Here is a 27,066-nt window from a genome sequence, read left to right as displayed (position 1 = left end):
TGACTGTGGGTTTGATTAGCTGGAAATAACATGGTTGCAGACTAATAACCACTTGGGATCATGACCTTAGAGATGTGGCCCTGTTTATAGTAGAATATCCCACTTTAGTACTAGGTTATGCTGTTGGAAATGATATTACATAAGGGGCACCTTCCAATTCCTTGAAAGCCTTCCAAAGAACTCGCGGTGTCTCTCTGTAAGAAACTCCTTATTTCTAATGTAGGCAGATTTAGCTATCTAAGTGCCTAACCTACAAGCATTTCTCTTATTGATACATTTCTCAACTTGCCCAGGGCCATGTGTCCACCATTTCCTGGCCAGGCCCCTACCCTTTATTTATGCATTAGTACACTAGACTGCCATGGACATTTACCACCTACAAGTTTTCATAATCTCATGGCTGTGTCTACCTGTTTAATGCACAAAGTAAAACAAGCAGGCACTGTATCTTTTAGTGTAGTGAACTGTGGTCTAAGGTACTAACAACCAGTATGGCCTTGTATAACATGAAAGGAGATATGTAAAATGCTGTCACTGTGTCAGGTCCCACACAAATATCTTTAACAAGGGCCAGTGTATGATTTCCCATTCAGTGATTATCTGTTCATAATATATGCTAATGTAGGCTAAAATAATAATGAACCATTTTGACCATACATAGCATCCGGCAGACAGCACTAATAATGTTGTCACCCTGGTAGTAAGCAGCAGCCTTTGTGTGACCAACTATTATGTGGTCACTTGGAATGCCACCCTCAAACTTGAAATGGAACGGTTTTTGCAAAACCATAAACCAAATTAAACAAACAAATGTATTATTCTGTAAGAAAGTCCATAAGTTTGACTATTGTAAGCAGTTTGAATTGCCCTTGTAGTGGCTATTTAAAAAGCATTCAGTGATGAATTTACTAAAACTAAATCTGTTATAACTGATATGTCATGAACACTTCCTTGAAAAAACTACAAAACAATGTCAGTTCCTGGCAGCTCTTCTGTGTAGCAATTTGCAGTCTACTAATTATATATCTGCTTGTTAGTGTTGGTACAGTTAGAGTAGATTGGTGTTGTGACTGGATATAGCCTAATTGGGTAGTACTAGTTATAGCCATAACACTAATACTACTTGCTAGCTAATCATTAAATATCATTGATACTGACTTTCCTTGGTGGATGTGTGCCCACCCCCCAAAAATCTCATTACCTTAGAAAATGTCTTACTATGAAGGACCCTGGGAGTGAATGGGACATTTTGATTTTGATTCATCCTTCTAGGTTTTAATGCAGTATGGATAGAAAATAAAATGTGTCTAGTGCAACTGCAGTTGCCAGATCACTGTAAGTGTTCAGATGTGCCTGAGACCAGGTTAGAATGTTGGAAGCTTCTTCAAGTTCCGGAGCTTCAGCTCAGTAGGATCATGGGAAGTTACTAGGCTATTGCCCCTGAGGCCCTTACAAGCCTAGCCAAGAATTTAACCCATGTTTCAACAAGTCAGCACCCTATGCCACTGTCCAGCAGGGACATAGGTGGAATCCCAGGGGTGTATTTTATGTTCCCCATCCAGTTATTCAGGTTGCTCTTAAAAAGGTTTAATGAGGTACTCTAATTTACATGGAGAAGGAATCTATTCCACAAAAGGGGGAGTCTCTGGGACACAAATCTGTCCTGCCAACAAGTCCTTGTGATGTCACAGACTAGGTTGAGGTCTCGCATGCAGGTTACTTGAGTGGAGCTTGACTTCCAGATATGCAGCAGTCCCATCAGGGCGGTGTCTGAGATTGCTTTGTATGCCAGACATAGGTCACATCTGAGTAGTCTGTAGGAGACTGAGTAGAGGGACAGGGCTTTACCCTGTGTAGGGTAGATGTTTGAGGCCCATGGATTTTCCAGGTGAGGAATCTCTGTCATCTCTCCAGCTGCTGCATGTGCTTTGTGAGGTACATGCCGAAAGGGGCATTGTATTCAGTAATTGGTCTTATAAGGGAAGACTACAGCGATGTTATGGCCACCTTGTCCCTGGATGAGATACCCTTACTAATGAGGTGGGCCATGTAGAAAGCTTTCTGTACAATGAAGACAATATGGTAGTCAAAGGTCAGTTTGCTGTCAACCTGGGTTCCCAAGTCCCTCACGATTGATTGCGTGCTTAGTGCCTTATTATCAATGTGATAATTTGTGGGGATGCCATTCTCCCCAAAAGGGATGATGCATTTTTTGGCATTCTGTTTGAGGCCATGTTTCTGGCACCAGTCATTTGTTTGGGTGAGACCCTCTTGGAGGATGTCCACATCACTAAGGGAATTGATGACAGCACCCAGCTTGCATTCGTCTGCAAAATTGGTCAGCCATAGCTCATTAGATTTGGCCTGCACCTCTGAGAAGTATTTCTCAAACAGCAAAGGCCCCAAGACCAGTCCTTGGGGTACACCGTTTGTTACACATGTACTATTTGAGGTGACTTCCCCTATTTTGAGTAGGTGGGTTCTGTCAGTGAGCCAGTATGCTACCCATCTGGTAATATGGATTGATGCCTAGTTGAGAGAGTTTATCTATTATATCTTTTATCTATTGTACCTGAGTGGGGAATAGTGTCGAAGGCCTTGGCCAGGTCAAGGTAGGCGGTGTGCACTGTCTTCTCCTCATCTATGGCCTTGGTGACTGTCTCAAAGAAGCCGACCAAATTTAACAGGCTTGACCTCCCCGTGACAAAACCCAACTGTGTGGGATCAAGTATCTGGAGGTTGCCATTGTCCTTGTTAATGAGGTCCATGATGATCCGCTCCATGGCCTTGCAGGTCAGGATAGTTAGGCTGATGGGTCTATAATTTCCTGGATTGGTGGATGCTCCACCTGTGTGCAAAGGGATGACAGTAGATGTCCTCCATTCAGCTGGGAAGAAGCCGGTACTCAGGCTTTGATTGAATAGGGTGCCTAATGATGCTGCAAGTTCCTGCCTGAGTTCATATAAGAGGCAGCTTGGGATGTTATCTGGTCCCATGGAGGCTGTTTTTTTTTTTACCTTTGAGAGGGCAGTGATGACTTTCTCCCTAGAGATAAGGGGAAGGGAGCAGGTACTAGGGATGTCCTGTTTTACTGATGGGGGTGGGGGGACAGAGGAATGAAGTTTTCACTGAACCTGTCTGCCAGCAGGTTGGCTATATCTACAGGGTATGTGTATGTGGTGTCTGTGACCACCAGTTCTGAGCAGATGTGGGTGCTTCCCTTGAGATTGCAGACATATGTGAAGAAAAAGAAAGCCTTATGATAGTCTTTAGTAGATGTGGCCAGTTTGGACTCTAAGTTTGCTTTGGAGGATTTCACTAGTGCTCTTATTTGCTTGTTCAGGCTAAGGAGAGATTGCTTTCAATTAGACACATGCTCCTTCTTGGTCCTGGACAGGAGTTTTTTCCTTTTATTATAGAGTTTCTTTATTGTAGATGTCCACCAGACAGGTTTACTCTTCCTTGAGGAAGATTATTTCGTCCTGTCTGGTATTCCTGATTCCATGCAGCTATATGAATGCTCATATAGTACTTTTGTGTACTTTTGGACATATGTTCCAGTTTCATAGCGTTATATCAAACAGGGAAGCCCATACCCTTTGCCATTGCCCAGCACCTAGCAACACCGAACAAAGAGATCTACCAGAGGAGTCCTTATATCATGTTCTGAGACCGGAACACAGTACAAGGAACATAAACTAACCTGGGACCAGCTCAAACCCAGTTGTGGTATCATGCCATTGTTCAGCACATCTGTGTCTGCTTCTTACTACTTTTTCAAGTGGTAGTCATCTACTAGCAAGTGGTCATAGTCATGCTGCTCATCAGTGAGTTAATGTAAACTTCTCTGGAGAGACACTTTTCCCAGCGCCCAGTTACATGGAAAAGAGAGAGAGAGATTCCGGGCACAGCTGCATCCTCCCCTCACTCAGTGCCACAAGGTCATCCCTCTTGTGAGAATGAAAAGCCTGACCTTAGATCCTTGGAAAGTTTTTCTGGATCAAAGCTCTAGTCAGGGGATTGGCTTCTTTCTGTAAAGGACACAATCCAGGAGAAAATGCAGCCTACAGTTCTTGGAACCCATTATTTCCTTAACCATGTGTCTTCCTGGGCAACTTCATTAGTACTGGTCAGCAAATCCATTGCTGCCAACACCATTCTTTTACTAGCTCTTGACACTGATTTATTCTTAAAAGGATGGGAAAAAAAATCAGAAGTTGTGCTGTGTGGAATGCTTTCATAGATGAGACACAGCCTCTTTTCAGAGACACCCTAAGCTTCAAGTAGTGTATGCCTTTGAAATGGTCTCAGTTTGGCATAAAGATCAGTGCTGGGTGTTTAATGTTGTGGCTGACACTGGAAGATATGCCCGAATCTTTGTTGCCTCTGTTGGAAAAGCTAGTGTTTTGAACATAGCAGGGCAAAGCATTGTGGTTGTTTTATATGGAACTACTCTGAACAGTGAACCTCAGTAGGGAAACCTTAGAATTAACCATGGTGATTTTATTTTATCTCCTGGATTCTCTTTCTGGAAAAGGATTTTTTTCTGAGAAGAATAGAAAATAAAAGTTTCCCTTAGGTGAAAATATCTATGTTCAACTTGCTTATCTACAAAATGAAAATGCAGTACAATTAGACATTCTCAGTTCATAATAAAGATAGTTGAATAGATAACTAAAATGCTCCATTCTGAGTACACACACACACATGCACATCGTCTCTTCTTTGCAGGCAGTAACCCTTGTCTTTTAGGTATTCATATCTCAGTACAGTTCCCAGCTTCAACCGTGATTAGAAAACCTAAAAACTGTGATAATTTTAATCAAAATAGATGACTTGAAGTTGCTGTTTACAGCTGGGAACGTTTGACTTGATCACATGATGCTGCAAAAAAATTATAACTTGCTACATTGTTGTAATATGTGAATTTGCACTGAAGAAGCCACAGTCTGCCATTTATTTTCTTGTTTTATGCTATGTTGTGAATATAATACTGGAGTGAACTATGAGGAGCACTTTTGGTGCTGGAGTTGCTTTTTGGTGGATATTTGTTTTACTCTATATACTGCTTGGGTCCATACAGCAACTGGTTTGCTTATACATGTATGGGTGTAGGGCACTGATTTGACTGTGCACCTACACCAACACCTGTTTGTTCAACACCATTTGATCAATGCACATAGATGGTTGACAGGTGAGTGAGACTGACAGTTCCCTGGTAGGGGAATTTTTCTTTTACCCAAGGATTGTGCAATCTCTGAGTTAGTATATATAATTAGCAGGGGGTAGGTGGGTGGGGTGCAACCCCCCCACGTGGGTAGCAAAACGGGCTTGCCCCCCTACAAAAGCACTTGTAGCATGCCAGCATTTGTAGTTTTGACATTTTCTTGTCAGAATTTTGTGTGTTGTAGTAGGTGCACAGTTGATCCAGTGCCCTACACCCGTGTGTGTGTACATATAAGTAAATAAACATATATCCACATATATATGTGTGTGTGTGTGTGTGTGTGTGTGTGTGTATATATATATATATATATATATATATATGTACTTGTTTGTGTATTTATATACATGTATATCCACTTATGTATTTAAATGAGTCTATGTCAGTGTACTGAATTATAACACAAGTGGAAGTCAGAAGGATACAAACTGCTGCAGGTAAAATCCAAAAGAACCTTAATCTAGAAACTTTTTGAAATAAAAACTTGTTTAAAACTATGAGAGATGAGCATTTCTTTCACAAAAATACATGAACTTCATCAGATCTGATATGTGTCTTGATATTTTGTTGGATATGAAAGTCGAAGTTGAGTTTTTCAATAAAAGCACCTAGGAGTTTAGTATCTTGTACAGTTTCTAAGATGTTTTTTGTCAGCTGCAAGAATATTGAATTGGTCTGGGCTGAGAGTGGTGTAATTTTAGTTTTTTGGGATTTAGAGAGTTGGAACTTTGTGCGCTATGCTTCAGTTGCTGTGAATGATTGCTGGTTTTGATGTGCAGTTCCTGGAGAGTACAGGGGGGGTACAGATTAGGGTTGAATCGTCTGCATATTGAGTTAATGCTCTTGGGGAACTAGAGGTGTATAGATTATTGGTGAATATGTTGAAGAGTAGGGGTCCTAAGGTGGACCCTTGTGGGACCTGTAGTAAGGAGGAGAGTTGATTAGACTATTTCACAGCATGCCTCCAATCATGTAGGTAACTTTGGAACCACTGAAGTGTGGTTGTGGTGCTTCCTAGTTTGGATAGCGTGTCTAGCAGTAAAGTATGTGATACTGTGTCGAAGGCGAGAGGTCCAGGAATACTACAGATACTAAGTATCCTTTATCCCTGAACTGAGTAACTGTTTGTGAAGGATAGTAATGCAATGGATGTACTATGGTGAGGCCTAAATTTGTTTTGAAACAGATATTTCATTAATTGTTTGTGAATATACCTTTGATAGAATTGATATTGGACAGAAATCAGACACTTCTGTGGAGTGTCCTCCTTAAATGTGACATTTTCCATATTGTTGGGGCTGTACCTTCTGAAAGTGATCTGTTGATTAGGATGCTTATTGGTTATGCAACTGAATCAGCTGTGAGTTTTAGGTGTTGGGGTGAGAGATTGTCAGCTGATGCAGAGCCGGGTTTTAATTTGAGCAGTAGCTTCTTAATTGTAGAGGTGGGTATAGGCTGAAAGGAGAAAGTGTTGGGGTTATTTTATTGGTGATTGTTGTAGTTTTGGGCTTGGTCATTAGTATGAAGCGTTGAGTTATTTGGGTTTTGAGTATAAATTTGGGTTGAGGTGTCCTGAGATAGTTTTGGAGGTAAGTAGGTCTGTTATGGATTGTATGAAGTATTTGTTAAAGTCTTCTACTGTTTGTGATGGGGGGTATTTGGTGAAGGGGAGTGATCCTTGTTAGTTTGTGGGTTGAGAAGGATAGTTAGAGTGGCAGAATTTTTGGGGGTTGTATTTGTGTTGTAGCTGGAGGTTTGAGATGTAGGTTTCCTTACATGTATCCATTAGTTTAGTAACTTTGTTGCATACTGTTTTAAAGGTTTGGAAATGTTGCTGGGTTCTGTTTTTTTTTTCCATTTTTCCCAAGCTATGTCTCTTTATTTCATGAGGTCTAGACAGTTGGTGGTTAACCATGGGACATTTCTTTTCTTTATTCTTTTTGTTCGTATAGGGGCAAGGCTGTCAATTATTTTCTGGAAGGATGTATTGAAATATAATACATCATCATTGAAACATTTTTAAGGGTCCAGTTAATACTAGATATTGTATTGTTAGTGGTCTGTTGTTTAAGTCTAGTGGTGTTTCTGACTGTTTTTACAGTGTGTTTACTAGAGGACTGGGTGGTGGCTCTGATGGTAAAAGCTGGGAGATAGTTGCTTATTGAGATTGAGAGTGTACCCAAGGAGGAGAAATTGGAGGGGTGAGATACAAGATTCCAGTCTAAGGTAGAGTGGCTAGTGAAGTCTTTGTTGAACCTAGTTGGTCAATGATTAGTTGTTTGAAACCATACAGGTTAATATTTGTGGTGGGAGAGTTTGCAGTGATAGTTTGCAAGTTTATGTTCATGTCACTTACGATAACTGTTTCAACCTTGATGATGTCACTTACGATAACTTTTTCAACCTTGATGTTATCAGTAGTCCAGGATAGAATATCTTCCAGGTCTGGTATACTGTTTCCAGGAGGGATGTAGACTATGATGATGCAAAATTTTCTGAGTTAAGTTTTAGGAAGGTTGTTAATAATTTGGCATTTTGGAATTTGGGTATATTATGAGGGTATATAATTATGTTGAGTATGGAGGGATAAAGGAAGGCTGTTCCTTCACCTTTCTTTTTTGGTCTGTCTAGTCTGTATATTGTGAAGTTGGGAGGTGTAATTTCAGTGTCTTCTGTGTTTGGGTTTAGCCACGTTTCTGTCAGGGCTAGTATATCTGGTTTATTTTGTTCTATCCAAACATGTAAGGAGGTTATTTTACTGCATATGCGTCTTAGGTTGATGGTAAATAGGCTTAGGTTTTTAGAATTTGTTTGTGTGTTTGGTCCAGGGTTTGGGTGTATGTCATCACTCTCTAGTAATTTGTGAATTAGATAAGAATATAGTGGGTTATACTTTTGAGGTTGGGATTTAGGGCAGTGAAGTGGGGTCTGGTGGTAGAATTGTTTTTTTATTTTTGTAATTGAGTTGTAGGGGAAAGGGTAGTAAAATAGTTGGGAGGAAATATTTGAGTAGTGGTTTTATTTTTGGGGTATGTTTATGTTATGTTGTTGGGGGATGTTGTAAAATGGCTGGCTGAGGCTGTTTTTTTTTTTTTCTTTTTTTTTGTGAGTGTTGTGGCTAAACTTAAGATTAATAGTGCTGTGAATAATATGGAGGATGAGAGTAAATGACAGTTTTAGAAATAGTACATGGTGGTATATGGGGGGGGTTAATATAGTCTAGCTATGCATGATTGGTTCGGGTGTATCCAACGGGGATGGTGAAATTGGTGGGATGCAGTCTGATTAGTTGGGAGTTCATTGTGGGTGGAGTTTCTTCAACTATTAGTTTGTGGATATGGAGGGTAGATGGGAATGGGGTAGGGCGGGAAGCGGAGTGAGCCCGAGCATAGCGAGGATGAACTGAGCGGGATGAGCCAAGGAAGAGCTGTTGGCTGCAGAAAACAGTCAACTAGAAGAGAAAAAGTGGATAGTCAGAGAAGTGAGTGAGGGTGTGAACTGGGGATAAGGGAAAGTGACTACAGTGAAACACTATACAGTCAAGAGCAGACAATATCAGCTGTCATAGGGATCTTAGTGCAGAGAGGATGAGCTGGTGGTTTGCTAAGAGCCAGAGGAATACAGGGTGAGGAGAGAAAGAGTTAAAAGGTACTGCTCTGTGGTGTGTTGGCAGCCTTTCTTTTAACAGATAAGGTCAGAGATATATAGCTATATTAAAAATATTATTAAAAATCCACTAAAATAGTATCTCTTTCCTTTCCATTGTTGTTATATTCTTTATCACCCATGGACTGGTTATGGTATCTAATTACAGTAATTTTGTTTTATTGCTTTTAAAATTACATAAGTTAGCTGCTAGCTTTTGCCAAGGACCTTGTGGCAAAGGTATTGGTATCATAGGTACGCATCTCTGAGATGGTTTATGCCCAATACAGAATTGATACTTTAACACTAAGCTGAGTGTCTTAATTAATACTTGGCCGCCATTTAGACATTTTGGCCCTTTCTATACATTTGGTGGGACCTTGAGGTGTCCTGAGATAGTTTTGGAGGTGAGTAGGTCTGATATGGATTGTATGAAGAATTTGAAGTCGTCTGCTATTTGTGATGGGGGCGTATTTGGTGAAGGAGAGTAATCCTTGTTAGTTCGTGGGTTGCGAAGGGTAGTTAGAGTGGCAGAATTTTTGGGGGTTGTATTTGTGTTGTAGCTGGAGGTTTGAGATGTAGGTTCCCTTACATTTATCCATTAGTTTAGTAACTTTGTTGCATACTGTTTTAAAGGTTTGGAAATGCTGCTGGGTTCTGTTCTTTTTCCATTTTTCCCAAGCTATGTCTCTTTGTTTCATGAGGTGTAGATAGTTGGTGGTTAACCATGGGGTGTTTCTTTTCTTTATTTTGATGACCCTCATTTATCTGAGAAGCACTGCTGCTTAACTGTTTGTGTTGAGTGCAGTGCCTCCTTTACATCAGCTTGCAGTTCAAGATTTGTTTTGAGTAACTTGTTTAAGCTTGGGTAGTCTTTTTGCTGTGATACTTTTCACTTAAGCTGCAACTTCAATTTCTGGTTCTACTAATGGATGGTCACAGATAGGATTTCTGAACAGCATATCAAGAACGAGTTGTTTGATAGATTCATGTATTGCTTTGGCACTGAAATGCATTAACAACCTCTGACACCTTTGGTGTCACTTTATCAAGGTAGTATGAATTAATGTCCTTCTGCACATCTATTGCAGTATTCATAACACGAGGGAGTTCTCAACCATAGGCAACCCAACGTCTGCCAGTATACAAAAGACTTCACTACTGTAGGGTTTGTGGTACATCACACACAGACTATGATCAGATATCAGCCATAAAAGTGATGCACGTGTGCACCATCCTCAGAACTTATCTGCCACCAGATCCAAATGCCAAATTCCAACGTATGATGTGACTCCAAGTCATTTGCGATTCTTCAGAATTCAGATAAATGCCCCATTGGGGAATTCTTTGACATTTGTTACTGTCTTTGGTTAGGGTTCATGTCATCCAAGAGGGGCAAGTGCCAGTGTGGATGACAAATTCCACACAAGGATAGCCACCTTCAGTGTAAACTGCTGTATTCATCAGGTGTTTATCCTTAAAACTTTAAGGAGTAGTTTATCCTCCCTGGCTATCTACCTTGAGAATCTGTGCTTAAAGGTGCTAGCAAAAACTGCAATGGAGGGATCCTTGAAGCCCAAAGCAAAGTTGATTTTGAAACAGAAGGCCGAAAAAGCAAAGGCCTGAATCTTCTGCTGTGCCTCTGGATACCTACATCTCTCTTGAGGGCGAGGATAACCCAGAGACCCACCCAGTTCACAGCTCAGATTTGCAGGCTGAGCCTAACATCCAGGCTACCTTGGATCAAAGCCTTAGCACGTCCATAGAGGCCAAGCAGGCATCCGTTTCAGATGTCCAAGGGGAACCACAGCTTGTGATTATGGAACACCCTAAGGGGATTCCACAGATTCTTGTTAGGGAAGAGGTAGATTCTGACTTGATCGAATGTAGGTCTACATTGGCCCCTCCTACCCTACATAAAGCAGACCTGCGTGGGAAAAATAAGGAAGAAAACAAGCATTTGTCTCCACCAAAAGAACCTGCTAGCGATTAGCAACAATTCACTCAGGGCCTTTTCAATGCCCTTATGTCACTTAGGCCTCCTCCAGGTTTTACAGCCCCTCCAGCCCAGTACTGTACTGTCTCTCCACTAAAAGAAACAGGAAAGATAATACATCTGTAGAAGAAGCATCTTCAGGGAATGAACCACTGGCTTATTTTTCTCAGATCCCTTCCCCCCTGGATTATACCTCCCCATAAGAGGAATCAAATGGCATAGACTCACTAACAGAAGACCTGTCCTTTGGAGAGACCACTTTAAATGGGATAGCAGAAAAGTATCTGAAGTACATAAAAGATACTATGAGCTATTGCAGGTGGAATCACCTAGCCAATCACCTATCCCTCCTGTCTTGCCTGCCTTTCTTGATGCTTTTGCCTCAGCTTCATAGGCACCAGATTCCCAGCTACCATCCCCCAAAAAGCCAGACCGCTTCTACAAGGTCCCAGAGGATTGCACATTTCTCTTCAGATGTCCTTCTGCAGACCCTTCTGTAATTTCTGTGGCTTCTGACAAGCCTTCAAAAATGCTGCCCTCCACTACCCTCTTGCCATCTAAGGATAGCAGGATCCTGGATAGACTAGGCAAAAAGTATACACTTCTGCCACTCCAGCATTTAGAACTTATGTCCCAACTTTCACAGGTAATTGCAGGCTTACCTGACTCAGAAAATAAGACTTTGGCTACTTCTTTGCTTGGTGCTTCTTCTCAAGTAGTATGTCACTCCATAAAATGCAGCTATGATGCTGGAGAGGCTTCTGCCAGAGCAGCTTCCTCTGGATCACTGATGAGATTTTCTTTCTAAGACTTCAGCCTTTACCTGAGGAAATAAAAGCTAACCTTATGGATGCTCCTCTGGACAATTCTGCCTTGTTTAGACTTGCTGCTGCTAATCTGCTCAAATCATTGCAGGAAAAGTGTAAGGAACTGCAGGAATTGAAACATATTTTTGTTTCCCCAATACCAAAGTTCCAAAGAAATTATCCTGCAAAGTCTGTATTTGGACGCAGACATTCACGTCACACACAACCCAGAACAAAAAAGAGTGACGGGAAATCACAACAGCCTAGGGCCCAACAGACCTAAGCATCCCTTTCTAGACAAGCTGTCATCTCTTTGACTGCTTTCCCCCTCCCACCCAAATCCCACTTTCCCAGTGCCGTCCCCTATCTGTACCAGCCTGAGAAAGCATAACACAAGATGCGTGGGTCCTCTCAGTTGCTCAAAAAGGGTACTTCATGGTGTGGTATCAACTACTCTCCTTCGGTGGCATCACTCAACCTCTTAGGGAACAACTTGCTTTTTTTCCAGAGGTTCTGTTAGAATTATTGAACCAAGGGACCATCCAGAGTGTCCCCAAAAAACAAATAGGCAAACAATTTTATTCCAGGTCATTCCTGTTGCCCATGATGGAAGGTCCCTGGAGACCCATCCTCAACCTGTCCTATCTCAATACCTTCTTAAGAGTACCCATTTTCTGCAAAGTGACCCTCCAGACTCTGTTCCCATTCATTCTGCCTCAAGCCTTAATGATTACCCTGGATATCAAAGATGCATATCTGCGCATTCCCATCCATCCCAGCTGCAGGAAGTTTTTATGCTTCTCTGTATCATCATAGTGTTTTCAATTCTGTGCCTTACCCTTTGGACTTTCTACTGCACCAGGGGTCTTCACCAAATGTCCTGCTTCTGTAATTGTCCAGTGCAGACTCCGGGAAATACACATCTTTCCGTATCTAGATGACCTCCTCCTTCTAGCTACCTCCACAGAGGAGCTGAAAACATATATTGCCTTTACCATCAATTTTCTACAAAATCTGGGGTTCACCATAGACTTAAAAAAATCAGTTCTCACCCCTTCACAGGATCAGATTTTCCAGGGGTACAGGATACAAGCAGATGTTATGAGGGTCTCTCTTCCCCCACAAAAGGTACAGGGCCTCATCTCTTACTTCCAAAACATTCTCTTGGTTTACCACATTACAGCCAAAGAGTTCCTCAGGGTCCTGGGCCCCATGGCTTCCACCATTCCCATGCTCCCCTTAGCCAGACTCCACATGAGAAAATCAGTTTGGATGCAACATCAGCACCTGTTAAAATTTTCCATTCCCTTTATCCATTGTCTGAAGAGGGAACGTCAGTGGTGGGTACATCGTGTCACTCAACCGAGGACTACCCTTACATCCTCCTGCTCCTCATCAAGAGATCTGCACAGACACCTCAAACATAGGTTGGGAAACAGCCTTCGGCCACCTGAAAATACAAGGGAACTGGAACTGGTCTCCCTCTCAGTTGATGGAAAATCCTATCTATTATGCAGGCTGGCTGTTCAGGCTTGGGAGTTGGCAGTAAAATTCCTGGTAACCATTCAGGCAGTGTACATCCCATCCTCTCAAAATTGTATGGTAAATTACCTGAGTAGGTCCCAAACATCATCCCACAAATGGATGCTTCGGTTCCAAACACCATCCCATGAATGGATGTTTCAAAGGGATGTGTTTCTAGACATTCTCCACCAATGGGATATTTCCAAAACAGACATTTTTGCCTCCCCCATGAACAGACAACTTCCACAGTTTTGTGCCGAAGCGTCCCATCCTCTGGTCTGGAAATTGGACACCCTTTCCTTTTCATGTTGGGGGATATTTCTATATGCATTCCCTCCCCTTTCCCTTATACCAAAATTCCTGTCCAAAATTCAGCAGGACAAACCAAAAATCTTGCTGGTGACTCCTTTTGGCCAAGATAGCACTGGTTCATTCTCCTCCTGCATTTTATCAAGGGTAATCACTACAACTTACCTCACAGAGTGGACCTCCTCACACAAGACAAAGGGGCTGTCATCCATCCGTACTTGGCAACTCTTCAGTTGACCCTGTGAGTGACAGGGTACAAATCCCTTTCAGACACCTGTTCTCTAGGGGCATGCTTACCATCCTGCAGGAGGCCAGGAAACCAAATACCAGAAAAAACGTACTTAACAAACCAAATCTAAGAGATGTTCAATTTGGTGTCTGAAATGAAATCGGAACCAATTAACAGTGGAAATTCCCCTGGTTTTGACTAATTTGTATGAATTGCTCAACCCTGGTTTGACTTGCTGTTCAGTAAAAGCTCATCTGTTAGCCATATTGGACTGTCAGCCTCTATCTCCCCCCTTAGCTAGCAGATTTGAGGCAAAATAATTTCGTAAAGGTGCCCTACACATTAGGCCTCCAAGGAAAACCTGTTCTGCCTCCCTGGGACCTTAACTTTGCTTTGGAAATGTTGATGCTCCCACCCTTCGAGCTGGATTCCTCAGCTTCTCTTCAGTGCTGTTCCTGGAAAACTGTTTTACTGCTAAATTAACTTCAGCCAGACAAGTGTCTGCGCTACAGGCCTTTATGGGTATCTCCACTCTTTCTGATCTTCCACAAAGATAGGGTCTCCCTGTACACAAACCTCTCATTTATGCCCAAGGTAGTCAATGACCTATTTCTAAATCAGTCCATACACTTGTCAGTCTTTTCCCCTTCTCCCCAGAAGCCTAGTGAGAGGGTCCTCTATAATTTAGTATGGCAACAGGCAACTTGCATTTTATTTGAATAAGACCAAGGCTGTTAGAAAGTCAGATCAACTTTTTGTTTCTTACCACCCCAGGGCTCTGGGGTGGGCTGTATCCAAGCAGACTGTTTCCTCCTGGAGTTCCAAGACTATTTCCTTCTGCTGCACTCAACATGGTAAGACTCTCCATTCCCCTGTTAGGGCTCATTCCACCAGGGCTGATGCCTCATCTGGGGCCTATTTCAAGGGATTATACACTAACTCAGTTCTTGAAGCAGCTGCATGGGCGTCACTCCATACCTTCACCAAACACTATAAATTAGATGTAATTTCTAAATCTAGAACAGGGTTTGCCAGAGCCATACTGCATGGCTTCCTGGAAAGCTCCTCTGCTACACTGTCCTCCCTTAATTCCTGAGCTTTGATATTCTCCTTCATGTAATGAATACTGCAACAGATGAACAGAAGAACATAGAATAGTTGTGTAAAACCTTACCATAACAATAGATGTCCTTCTCTTCTCTGCAGTTTTCCAATCCCTCCCTCCTTCCCCCTGGCCTTGCTTCTTCTTGGGTGATTCTTACTCTACTTCCTTAGGCTGGCATTCCTCCTGGGGCAGTTAGTTCTGGGGTTGGTGCACATGTATGTCACTTTTGTGGCCAATGTCCGATCACAGCCTAGGTGAGACATGCCACACACTGTACAGTAGTGAAGTCTTTGTATACTTGCCAAAGTCTGGTCACTTATGGCGGGGAACTCCCCTGCGTTATGAATACTGCAACAGAGAACAGAAGGACATCTACACAACTATTCTTTCATCATGCTGGCTTTACACTGCATCTAGACTAAAGCTGCTAACATTTGCACTCTCAATTATGTGCTTAATGACAATATAATATGCTGTCACTGGAGCTGTTGTAAGCAATTCTTTGTGCAGAATGCTTGTGCTTGAACATGTCCCCAAGACCATGGCACATTGTACTATTCTTTATCTTAACAGATTTGATAAAGAACAAATGTCTGGCACAGACTTGTCTAAATACTTGTTCATACTTAGGATTTGTTTATACTGTGTCCCACAGGATGGATTTTGCATATGTCTGGTTTGTTACCAATAGCACATACGTGTTGCCTAAAATACTGAAGCTCTGTTGTACTAAAGCAGTGTTTGTCCTGGTTAAGCTTGAGACCGGAGTCTTTAATCATTTGCAACACTGCCCCTAACCTCAAGTAATGCATTTGCTTTTCTGGCCCAAACACCAGGATACCATCCGTAACAAAAACACCACCTTCCAGACCCTTGAGTAAATCAGTCATTTTAGACTGGAAAATAGCCACTGAGGTTATGCTGAAGGTTAGTCTTTTGAAACAGTTTTCCTTTAGGGGTAATGAAAGTTGTCAGCTATTGGATTTCTTTCTGTAATGGAATTTGCCAGAAACCACTGGAAGAATCTGGTGTAGAAACCAGTTTTGCATTTACTAGCTTAGCTGCTGTCTTCTAATGTAGGTAGTATAAATACTTCAGATACAACACCAGTATTAAGCATTTTCCAGGCAACACAGATTCTCACCTGATAATTCTTTTTTATTGTTGTGACTTTTGGAGCACACCACTCATTTGGTTCAGTAACACTTAGTCAATGAACTTGAGCTTGCCTGTAGGTTTACACATTTCAGCCTCTGCAGGAAGATGCTTCGAGTTGTGATATCTCAGTAACATCTAGCCCTGTATCTGTTTTAAAACTCGCAGCTGTTACATGCATTAGTATTTCAGTCAGCTTCAGCATCTGACACAACTTTTTTTTGCATAATTTTTAGTTTCATTAACATTCTCAGTAGCAGTCTATTTAAGTTGCTTTGTTATTTACATACAACAGGAAAATGTCCCAGTCTGTTGCATCTGTATTGCTTTCTGCAGCACACTGCTCTAGCGTATTAACAGTCACACTGTCTGTGAACTATAGTGTCTACCACTGTACCTTATCAACAGTAACTGCTTTTTGAGCAAGTTATTTTCACACACACACAGTAGAGACTGCTGTCAAAATTGTCCAGTTCAAAAGCAAACTAACACTCAAGTGTACAAAAAGATAAAAGAAAAACTCCAGTATGTGTAATTGTCAAATTTTTTATTCCATTGCTCACAGTTATAGGCATATGATGAAATCTATCAACAATTCATCCATAGAGAACTGGAAATGGAAGGGACAAAATCTACAGACTGGTTTCAATGGGACTTTTGTTTTCTTCAGTGTGATCTGGTTAAATGATTAATTTGCAACCACATTTATATGTGCATTGTACTGACAATAACCTTGAAAGTAGTCGCTAATCAGACCTTTTTCAGATAACACAGTTAACATTACACAAGTTAAGGTCAGTCAAAACCCGTTATAAATAATTAGCCAAAATATGAAAGTGTAAGAAAATGCACTTATAAAAATATATACATCTTTCTATAGGTAAATATTCTGTCACCATCTGGTGGCCTTTTCTAATACTACATTTTATCATTCAATCCTGGTTTAAATGTTGTACTAGTATCACAATCCATTTCTCTTCTCCTTTAAGTGCAAAATAATAAAGCAGTATTTCATTCAGCACAAAAAAATACATTTATGGAGTTAGTACAATGTAACTTTAAATCAGCTCTGGAAACCTTCATTTTGTACCACTTCTCTGACACGGTTTTGGTTTTATTTTACAGGTACAAAGTCTGTTGCCTTTTGTGCAGAAACCACCAAGTGAATCAGTTTGTGAAGAATATGGTCTTAATCCTTGTGAAATTCCACAGAAGCTCTACAGGTGTGTATGAGCTGTACTGTTAGCACATCAACAAAATTAACTTAACGATTGTGTAATTGTCTGACGCATCAGAAAAAATTGTTTAATCTGTTTATTTTTGGGCCTTTTTGGAAAAACAGAAAATTGTTTGTTCTATCTGCTATCTTGGGCCTTTTGGAAAAAAAAACACAGGTGATATTGTCGTCTAATGCATTTGTGACCACAGCTACATACATGCAGTCTGATTGCACAGGCTATAGTTCTGACACGGCTAAAATAATTCACTTGTGGTCTGCTGTTTGGCTGCTAGAACTTTAGGGAATAAGAATGGATTTTCTGATGACATGCAGTGACCCTAACTTCCTTTAGGATAAAGCCAGGGCTCCCTGCATATTTAGGAATTAGTCAGTAACACCTACCCACCTGTAGCATGTTGTTTGTTTGAGTATTAAGTGAACTGTATCATCTTTAAGATGCATCCAGTCCTCACTTTATCCTTTAGGAAGAAGTCTGTGGCTCCTACATTCTTTGGAATGTTGCCAGTGTTCCCTCTATCCTTTAGGTAGTAGGCCTTAGCCCTTACATCCTTTATCTTGTAGCAAATGTTCCTTGTATCCTTTAGGGAGTAGGCAGTAGTCCCTACTTCCTTTATGATTTAGCCAGTATTCCCTTCATCCTTTCCTCCTGCACATGTGCACTTAGTCCCGTTTCTTCATGACATAGTAAGAAAGGATTATGTAAACTGGAAACAATATTAGCTTCAGAATGCTGGGACAGGGAATGAGTTAACCAGGAATCAGCACTGCTTGTGACCTTGTACACATCAGTCATATCTGCCAGGATTTCATTTGTAGGTGTCTTTCTCAGTAGATCAAACAAGTACAACATATATATAAATATTAATTTTTTCTTTGATGACTAATAATTCCATCTGGGACTTTTCAATTTGTCAGGAGATCCATAATAAGAGAAGTTCCACAAAGCCAAAGAAAGAAAGAAAAAGCAAAATAAGTAAATAGAGACCAAGTCATACAGCATTACAAACAAAAACATTGTCACTAAACAAAACTTAAGGATTACTAATATATATTGATGATAAAGCTGTGATAAAGCTGAATCAAGAACATGTATTCAAGAAACCTCAATGGGCATGTTAGTGAAGTGAACAGAGGTGATGAGGAAGTGATGGGTAGGTATGGTGTTAAGGAGAGGAATGCAGAAGGTCAGATGATTATGGATTTTGTGAAAAGGATGGACATGGATGTGGTGAATACGTATTTTAAGAAGAGGGAGGAGCATAGGGTGACTTACAAGAGTGGAGGAAGATGCACACAGGTGGATTTTATCCTATGTAGGCGGGCCAGTCTGAAGGAGATTGGAGACTGTAAAGTGGTGACAGGGTAAAGTGTAGTTAAGCAGCATAGAATGGTGGGCTGTAGGATGATGTTGGTGATCAAGAAGAGGAGGTGGAGTATGAAAGCAGTGCCAAGGATTAAATGGTGGAAGTTAAAAAAGGGTGATTGTGAGGTGGAGTTTAGGGAAGAGTTAAGACAGGCACTGGGAGGCAGTGAAGAGTTACCGAATAGCTGGCTAACTGCAGCAGAGCTAGTAAGGGAGACTGCTAGAAAGGTGTTTGGTGTGACATCTGGACAGAGGAAGGAGGACAAAGAGACCTGGTGGTGGAATGAGGAAGTACAGGAAAGTATATAAAGGAAGAGGCTGGCGAAGAAGAAGTGGGATTGTCAAAGAGATGAAGAAAGTAGACATGAGTATAAGGAGATGAGACGCATGGCAAAGAGAGAGGTGGTGAAGGATAAGGCATATGGAGAGTTGTATGAGAGATTGGACACTAAAGAGGGAGAAAAGGACCTGTACCGATTGGCTAGACAGAGGGACAGAGCTGGGAAAGATGTGCAGCAGGTAAGGGTGATAAAGGATAGTGAGGGAAACGTACTCACAAGTGAGGAGAGTGTGTTGAGTAGATGGAAAGAGTACTTTGAAGGACTGATGAATGAAGAGAATGAGAGAGAAAGAAGGTTGGATGATGTGGGGATAGTGAATCAGGAAGTGAAACAGATTAGCAAGGAGGAAGTAAGGACAGCTATGAAGAATGGAAAGGCTGCTGGCCCAGATGACATACTAGTGGAAGCATGGAGGTGCTTAGGTGAAATGGCAGTGGAATTTTTAACCAGATTGTTTAATGAAATTTTGGAAAGTCAGAGGATTCCTGAGAAGTGGAGAAAAAGTGTTTTGGTACCTATCTTTAAGAATAAGGGTGATGTGCAGAGCTGCAGTAACTACAGAGGGATAAAATTGATCAGTCACAGCTTGAAGTTATGGGAAAGTGTAGTGGAAGCTAGGTTAAGAAGGGAGGTGATGATTAGTGATCTGCAGTATGGTTTCATGCCAGGAAAGAGCACTACAGATGCAATATTTGCTCTGAGAGTTTTGTTGGAAAAATACAGAGAAGGTTAGAAGGAGTTGCATTGTGTCTTTGTGGACTTCGAGAAAGCATATAACAGGGTGCTTAGAGAGGAGTTGTGGTATTGTATGAGGAAGTCGGGAGTGGCAGAAAAGTATGTAAGAGTGGTACAGGATATGTACGAGGGTAGTGTGACATTGGGGAGGACTGCGGTGGGTGTGACAGATACGTTTAAGGTGGAGGTGGGATTAAATCAAGGATCAGCTCTGAGCCCTTTCTTATTTGCAGTGGTGATGGACAGGTTGACAGATGAGATCAGACCGTGGACTATGATGTTTGCAAATGACATTGTGATATGTAGTGAGAGTAGGGACCAGGTTGAGGAGACCCTGGAGAGGTGGAGATATGCAGAATTTGTGTGTGTAAATGTGAGGGAGGGTAGAGGAATGGTGAGGATGCAGGGAGTAGAGTTGGTAAAGGTGGATGAGTTTAAGTACTTGGGATCAACAGTTCAGAGTAATGGTGAGTGTGGAAGAGAGGTGAAGAAGAGAGTACAGGCAGGGTGGAATGGGTGGAGAAGAGTGTTGGGAGTGATTTGTGACAGACGGGTACCAGTAAGAGTGAAAGGGAAGGTCTGCAAGACGGTAGTGAGACAAACTATGTTATATGGGTTGGAGATGGTGGCATTGACGAAAAGGCAGGAGTCAGAGCTGGATGTGGCAGAGTTAAAGATGTTAAGATTTGCACTAGGTGTGACTAAGATGGACAGGATTAGGAATCAGTATATTAGAGGGTCAGTTCAGGTTGGTCAGTTTGGAGACAAAGCAAGAGAGGCGAGATTGCGTTGGTTTGGACATGTGCTGAGGAGGGATGCTGGGTATATTGGGAAAAGGATGCTAAGGATGGAGCTGCCAGGTAAGAGGAAAAGAGGAAGGCCTAAGATAAGGTTTATGGATGTGGTGAGAGAGGACATGCAGGTGGTTGGTGTGAAAGAGCATGATGCAGAGGACAGGAAGAAATGGAAACAGAAGATCCGCTGTGGCGACCCCTAACGGGAACAGCCGAAAGAAGAAGATGATGATGATGAAAGCTATGATAAAGCTGCATCAAGAACATGTATTCAAGAAACTTGCATTTTGATATGTCCTGCTTTTTCTGGTATTGAAATGTTGAAGCAGAAACATTTTTCCTCCCATTTGTAGTATTTCAGCACACTGGTACTGGCTAAATTGTAGGTTGAAACCTTGTATGATGATCTCTGGATACAGAAAAGAGGTTAAAAGTGCGTTTTAAGCTTTTTTTCTTTACTTTGTCCCTTTTCTTAGAATTTGTGCAACCTTAGAGTCATTGTATAGCATTTAGGGATTTGGGAGCTTGCCCCCTGCAAAAAATGTTTTCACATCTTGGTAGTGTCACTGATTCGAGCTTGCAACCTCACAAGATTCTAGACATTTTAGTTTCAAGTAATCAAAACAAGAATGTCTCCTGTGTATTTGGTTATTTCAGCAGTTATTAATGGGGAGTACAAATATTGTATTTACAGCAGAGACTGTAACAAAGATGTGTGTGTGTGTGTGTGTGTGTTTGTGTGTGTATTTCTGTGTATATGTGTGTGTGTGTGTGTGTATATATATATATATATATATATATATATATATATATTAGACTTGAACATTAGGAATGCTGCAGTTTGATTATACAGAATGGTGCAGCTAGGATATGAAGAAATATATAAATAAAACAATAACAGAAGAATGTTGCTGCAGAAAATAATATAAATTCTGAGATCTTTTGCAAGGACTGATCTTGATAGATCTGTAATTAAGAACTGCCTTCCTCCCTCCCTCAATTTGGCTATGTTTTTCTAACGGTTCCACATTCGGGGACATTCTTGTTGTCTTTGGTGTATGCTGTGATGTCACACACTACATTAGTAAAGCATGTCTAACTAATAAGCCTGCAGGTTCCCTTCTGCTCTGTGCACCCTTGGATCTTAATCCCACTATTCATCACCGAAGAATTCCGTGTTTGATGCTTAAAGCAGCCTGGCTATTCTGGTGTTTATGTGGTCATCAAAAACTTAAAACTCCCCAAAACATATGGCGTTTTAAAGAACTTTATAACCTTACCAAAAAGCAAGTCAGCCTTGATAAGAAACAATACTATTCTGATTTACAAAATAACCACAGATATAACCCCCAAAAATTCTGGTCCTCCATTAACAAATTTTACACCCAGGGACTAACAATGTCCTTAACCTTTGTCCCAATAATTTCCCCTTGGAAACAGCCATGAAGTTTAACTCGTACTTGACAGCACAACTGCCCCTCACCAGTGAATCCTGGGGACCCACCAAATGCTAAGATGAGAGCCCCCCCTTGGCACTTCAAGTCTAATTATCACGGTCACTGCTACCCCATCCTAAGCAAACTTTTAGTTTATGCTGCAAAATTTTAGGAGTGGTATGCACAGACTGACCGGTAGCTACAGTGCTTTTACATTACAACAAGCCCATGTACCACACTGTATTTTCCTGTCTCACAAAGGAACATTTACAGTCACTGGCATTTAGTTGCAACAGTGATGCATTATGATGACTGTGTATACAGGTCTGGACTTAGGTGAAATTGTGCCCTAGGCCAACTTTTCAGCCCCCATCCCACCCCACACACACATACAAGGACCAGTCCTTCCCCCCCCCCTCCCCATCTTGGGTTCCTCATACTATGCAGATTGCCATCATTTTCTATGTGCTCTGAAGTGCATTTAAAAGATTTTTTTCATTTTACACGACCTTTTCAACCAGTAATGGCTTGAACAGAAGTTATAATTAAGGGAAAAACATCATTGTTGTTGTTCAGCTTTAGTTTTCCTTGCATCCTTTCAACATACCTTTCCTGATTAAGCCAGGACAGCAATAACCATTTACGAAATGACTCAAATAAGCCATGGCCCAAAAACCCATAGGTTAATAGATGCTCTGGGAGTGCATTTTAGCACATTTCTCAACCTTTTAATCCAGTGGCAGCCTAAACAAAAATCATGAGTAAGAAAAGAATTTCATTCTTATTTTTTTTTTCACAATAAAGTAACAAGCCAATCGTTGTGATGAAATACTGCCTCCCTAACCCCCCCCCAAAGACAGTCAATGCCTATGCATCCCTCTGGTGTTAGATTGGGATGAAAGCAGAGATTCAAATTGCCACAGTCCTGTATTTCAGTTGACTGCTGACATGCAAATACATAGCATATATCTCCTCATTCCTCACCCCTAACCCCCAAAGGCAGCCACCTGTGTATGTGCCCGATGTGTGATTGTGAGGAAAGTGGGGGGGGGGGGAACTAATGATTCTAGTAATGTACTCTACTTTGTTGCTCCTAGATAGTACACTGCCCCCGCACAAGTTATAGTAACCTTTTTTGTACAATTCTGAGGTCTGTGAGAAAAATAAGAGACCATTACTACACTGTCCTCAGCCCAACACCTCTAAGGTTTGACTGCAATGAAAATTAAAGAAGTAATAACCATCTCCCCCCACACACACACGCATAACCTACAGCAGGTTTCTGTACACACACACACACACACACACACACACACACACACACACACACACACACACACACACACACACACCCCTGAGCAAGGCTGGTTTTAGAATTGGTGCAGTTAAGAGCAGAGGCCATTATCAACTTTATCCTAACAGAGTCGTATCACAGCCCTGTTTGGGTTAAAGGACGTGATCAGAAAACTAATATGTTTTTCCCCTCCTCATTCCCCAACCAGCAACCGCTTTTGTAGGGTCTCCACGCAGTTAAAGATGAGTAATGGATATCCCAGTACCCATTTCTATAGTCTGGGGAGAGGAGGCTATCAAGACTCCTAAAAGATCTAGATGTCTGAATGTTCTGTGATATAGTTTGTCTAACTTTTGAAATATAATTACTTGTTAACTGCATATTTTACTGATACCCAGAAGAATATTTTGTGTCCTGGCATTATTGGGTGTGTGCATAAATAAAAACCTGTGATATTTTACAACACACACATTAGACATGGCAATACTAGTTTTGTACTTGTATCAGCAAGTAGCACTACATTGTGCAGCACTAGTACTGCCACACTAGATCAGTGACTGCTGTGTAGCAGCCATCAAACAGCAGCAGGGAAAGTCGCCTTTATTTACCTCATTGAGGAAAAATGTATAGCTGTCACTGTACCTGATTTCACAGACCTTCCCTGATTTTGCTTATAATTGTGCTCCGTCTTTCAGCAAAGTTTGATTTGCTGGTAAATCATTCAGGATTACAGACGGTCAATAAATCCAAACATCAGAGTTCTTATTGTCCAAAAAATACATGTTGATGCAAAAGGTGGTGTTCTGTTAACTTTTTAAGTGAATCAGAGTAATATTTAATTTTTTTCCTGATTTTGAGCCTTTATTCTGCTATTATTTTTCATCAAAGAAGTTGAGAGCTATAGTATTTGGTTTTCGGCCAGTATTTGTAAAATCCAGTGAAAAAGAAACCATCCCTGTCTGTAGATTGGAAGTATTAGTTCTTCTTAAAATCCAAGGTTTGCACAGAGATCAGTCACTCTGGGATGCTGATCTCTCTAGTGCTTACCTTGCTCATGTTTATTTATTAGCATTATCCTAACAGGGTCATATCACCACTCTGTTCAGGTTAAAGCGTATAATCAGGAAATTAATATTTTTTCCTCCTCATTTTTCCCAAACCAGCAGCAGCTTCTGTGGAGCCCCCAGCCCCACAGTCATGGTTATTGTAAATACCAAAAGCTGGCTGTGTTGTTAGTTTTAGTGGAGAGAATGTCCACCAGCAGGGTTTAACTAAGCCATGGGGCATTATTTCTGTAGTACAACATTTAATGGAGTTGTGAAGCCAGTTACTTGATGAAACACTGTTATAACCATAAATATTTTTATTTGAATTTTAAAGAAGATACAAATAAGACTTACCCACCTAGTTTACTTGGTTTATTAAGTATACAAGATTGCTGCACTAGTTTTTTGTTGGTTTGACAGACATTTTACAAAATATCAATATAAGATAACTTGTTCTTGTTGGGGGCCTCCAGGAACAGGGGGATCCCTAGCAACCGCAGGGTTTGTTGATGCCTGAAGCTGGCTATGACCCTGAATCATGTCTTCCTCATTCCATTAATACCCCCACCCTTACACTAAAACCAGTTGCACCTCCTTCATAAATATATATATATATATATATATATATATATATATATATATATATATATTATCCAAACTTAAACCCCGCTCACCCTCTGCAGATAACCTTCCTGCAGAATACCTCAGAATTTTCCAGCTATAAGTAAAATTCTCCACTGCTACCTCCCAAGTTGTTACCATCAAGCTTTTGACAAACATTTGCTTGACGTCTGTAAACATTACAAAAACTGTGATCAAAGTCTGTACTCACACTTTATATCAAAATTCTAGGATGAGATCCATGCACCAGTCAGGGCAGGGCAATACATGGCATTCATTTATTTAACCTGCAACTAAATGGATTCATGACTCCTGGCTTTGCACCTGTTGTTCTCCTGGCTACATTTTTAGCTCCTTCTCCTCTTATTACCTTTATACATCATCTCTCTCCTTTTCTTTATTGTATTTCTCATACTTTTATTTCCCTTGCTCTTGGTTTTACTCATTATTTTTCCTGCCTCCCACTGATTTTTACTGTCCTGTCCTCTTCCTTATCCATTGTTTGAATTTTTTTTCCACTCTGATATTTGCTTTATGAGAGAGTAATAAACTCTTGCACTTAATAACCTATCAACTTGTTTCAGTGGTACACGATATTGTATTTATCTTGTTTTAATGATGGTATATGTGCACTTATACATGTTATATACATAGTAATAGTTGCATTAAACTGTATACCTACCGTTTAGTGTAATATGATGTCAATTTTAACCTTTGTATGTATATTTTCCGTTCTTTTATTTGTGTATCTTTTCTGTCCTGAGCTCCATTGAAAACAGGTAAAATTATCCAATCAGGTTTTCCCAGTAAACAAATGTCAGTAAATAATAAATAAATAAATAAATGAACCAAGACCCTTATCACTGTTGTCTTTATTGCTTTGGAGAACCCCACATCCCTTTTTTAATTAGGATTTGTATGTAAGGTTTTATCTTTCATATGTACTGTTATCTTACAGAATTGCATCTAGTCTATATATGTGTGAACCGTTTTCTTATTGTAAATACTGTGTATAGTCTCTTCATTATTCTGTCTTTTCATTGTATTCATTTGTAACTGGCTTCACAACTCCATTAAATGTACTACAGAAATAATGCCCCTGGCTTAGTTCAACCTTGCTGGTGGACATTCTCTCTAGAATGTGTAAAATTCTGCTAACCAGTTTACTGTGTATTTTAATTTAATCCTGACTTGTGCTCAGGATTAACTGTAACCTATGGAACTTGTTTAACTTGCTTACTTGTGTAATCTCTGTAAATAGTCTGTTTGTAATATGTAATGCTGGTATTATGTAATGCTGTATCTGCTTATCCTTGGAGCTTTTCTCCCCGGGCCTCTGCTGAAAATGGACATGCATCCAGTTGGACTATCCCGATCAACAAATGTAAAATAAATTAAAAAAATAAAAATTTGTTGAATTGTTATTTTGTTCTTTCCACATTTTCTTACCTGTTTTTTCTAGGCTGACATGTAATTGGGCATTTGTGTTTGTGCTGTACCCTGGAAAAACAATAAAAATAAACTGCAGCAGATCTTGCATCTTGATTTTTAATTTACTTTTCAGCCCTGTATGTTCTTGTTAGTGTCTCATCATATTGAGACTGTCAATTGAATATACTAATGTGGCAAGGATGTAATGGTCTGTGTTGTTCTAAAGTATTTCAGGTTTTGTATCTCAGTGTGCTCATGGTGTTGGAAGGAGTTCTACTGACAGGCAATATTTCTTCATCAATCAGCGGCCATGTGACCCTGCAAAGGTAAGATGCCAGCCGTGTTATAAACACAGCATGTGACATGTTTGTTTTGTGTACCGAGAGTCTGAAGACCAGCCAAGGAAAGAGATCTCCCCTTCTAACCTGGAGTGGGTATGTAAAGGGATTGCTTGAGAGTTCACAGACATTGAGGATTGCAAGTGCATGAGGGTACCATTTATGTACACAGCATTTTGTTAGCATTGACATTCATCTTTCTACTGCTATGCGATTGGATTTCTGAGGAGGGAGCGTATGTGGGACTCCCCTTCTGTATGTATGAATTTTAATATGTGTACAGATTATTTGTAATGCCCTCATGGGTGCCTTAGAGTGGAACATTGATGACCATGGCTCACAGCAGCACGAAAGAGATGACCATTGTAAAACCCCAGATATAGAGTGGTAGTATGGGCATCAAACACAGCTGTTTTTAAATGCATTGGGGGTAT

At 40.7% G+C, this 27,066-nt stretch overlaps 1 protein-coding gene across 1 annotated transcript in view; it reads left to right on the top strand.

The window, feature by feature from the left end:
• PMS2 (PMS1 homolog 2, mismatch repair system component) overlaps positions 1-27,066 on the top strand; it is a 531,246-nt gene that overhangs the window by 226,880 nt on the left and 277,300 nt on the right. Inside the window, exons 7-8 of the mRNA XM_044089714.1 lie at positions 17,119-17,216; positions 26,521-26,620. Coding sequence (XP_043945649.1) covers positions 17,119-17,216; positions 26,521-26,620 — 198 coding nt within the window. The remainder of the gene's footprint in view (positions 1-17,118; positions 17,217-26,520; positions 26,621-27,066) is intronic.

The sequence above is a fragment of the Protopterus annectens genome, chromosome 12.part0 (genome assembly GCF_019279795.1).
Source record: "Protopterus annectens isolate FY-2018-M chromosome 12.part0, PAN1.0, whole genome shotgun sequence".
Taxonomy (NCBI): Eukaryota; Metazoa; Chordata; order Ceratodontiformes; family Protopteridae; genus Protopterus; species Protopterus annectens.
This window is presented reverse-complemented; position numbering and strand designations above follow the sequence as displayed.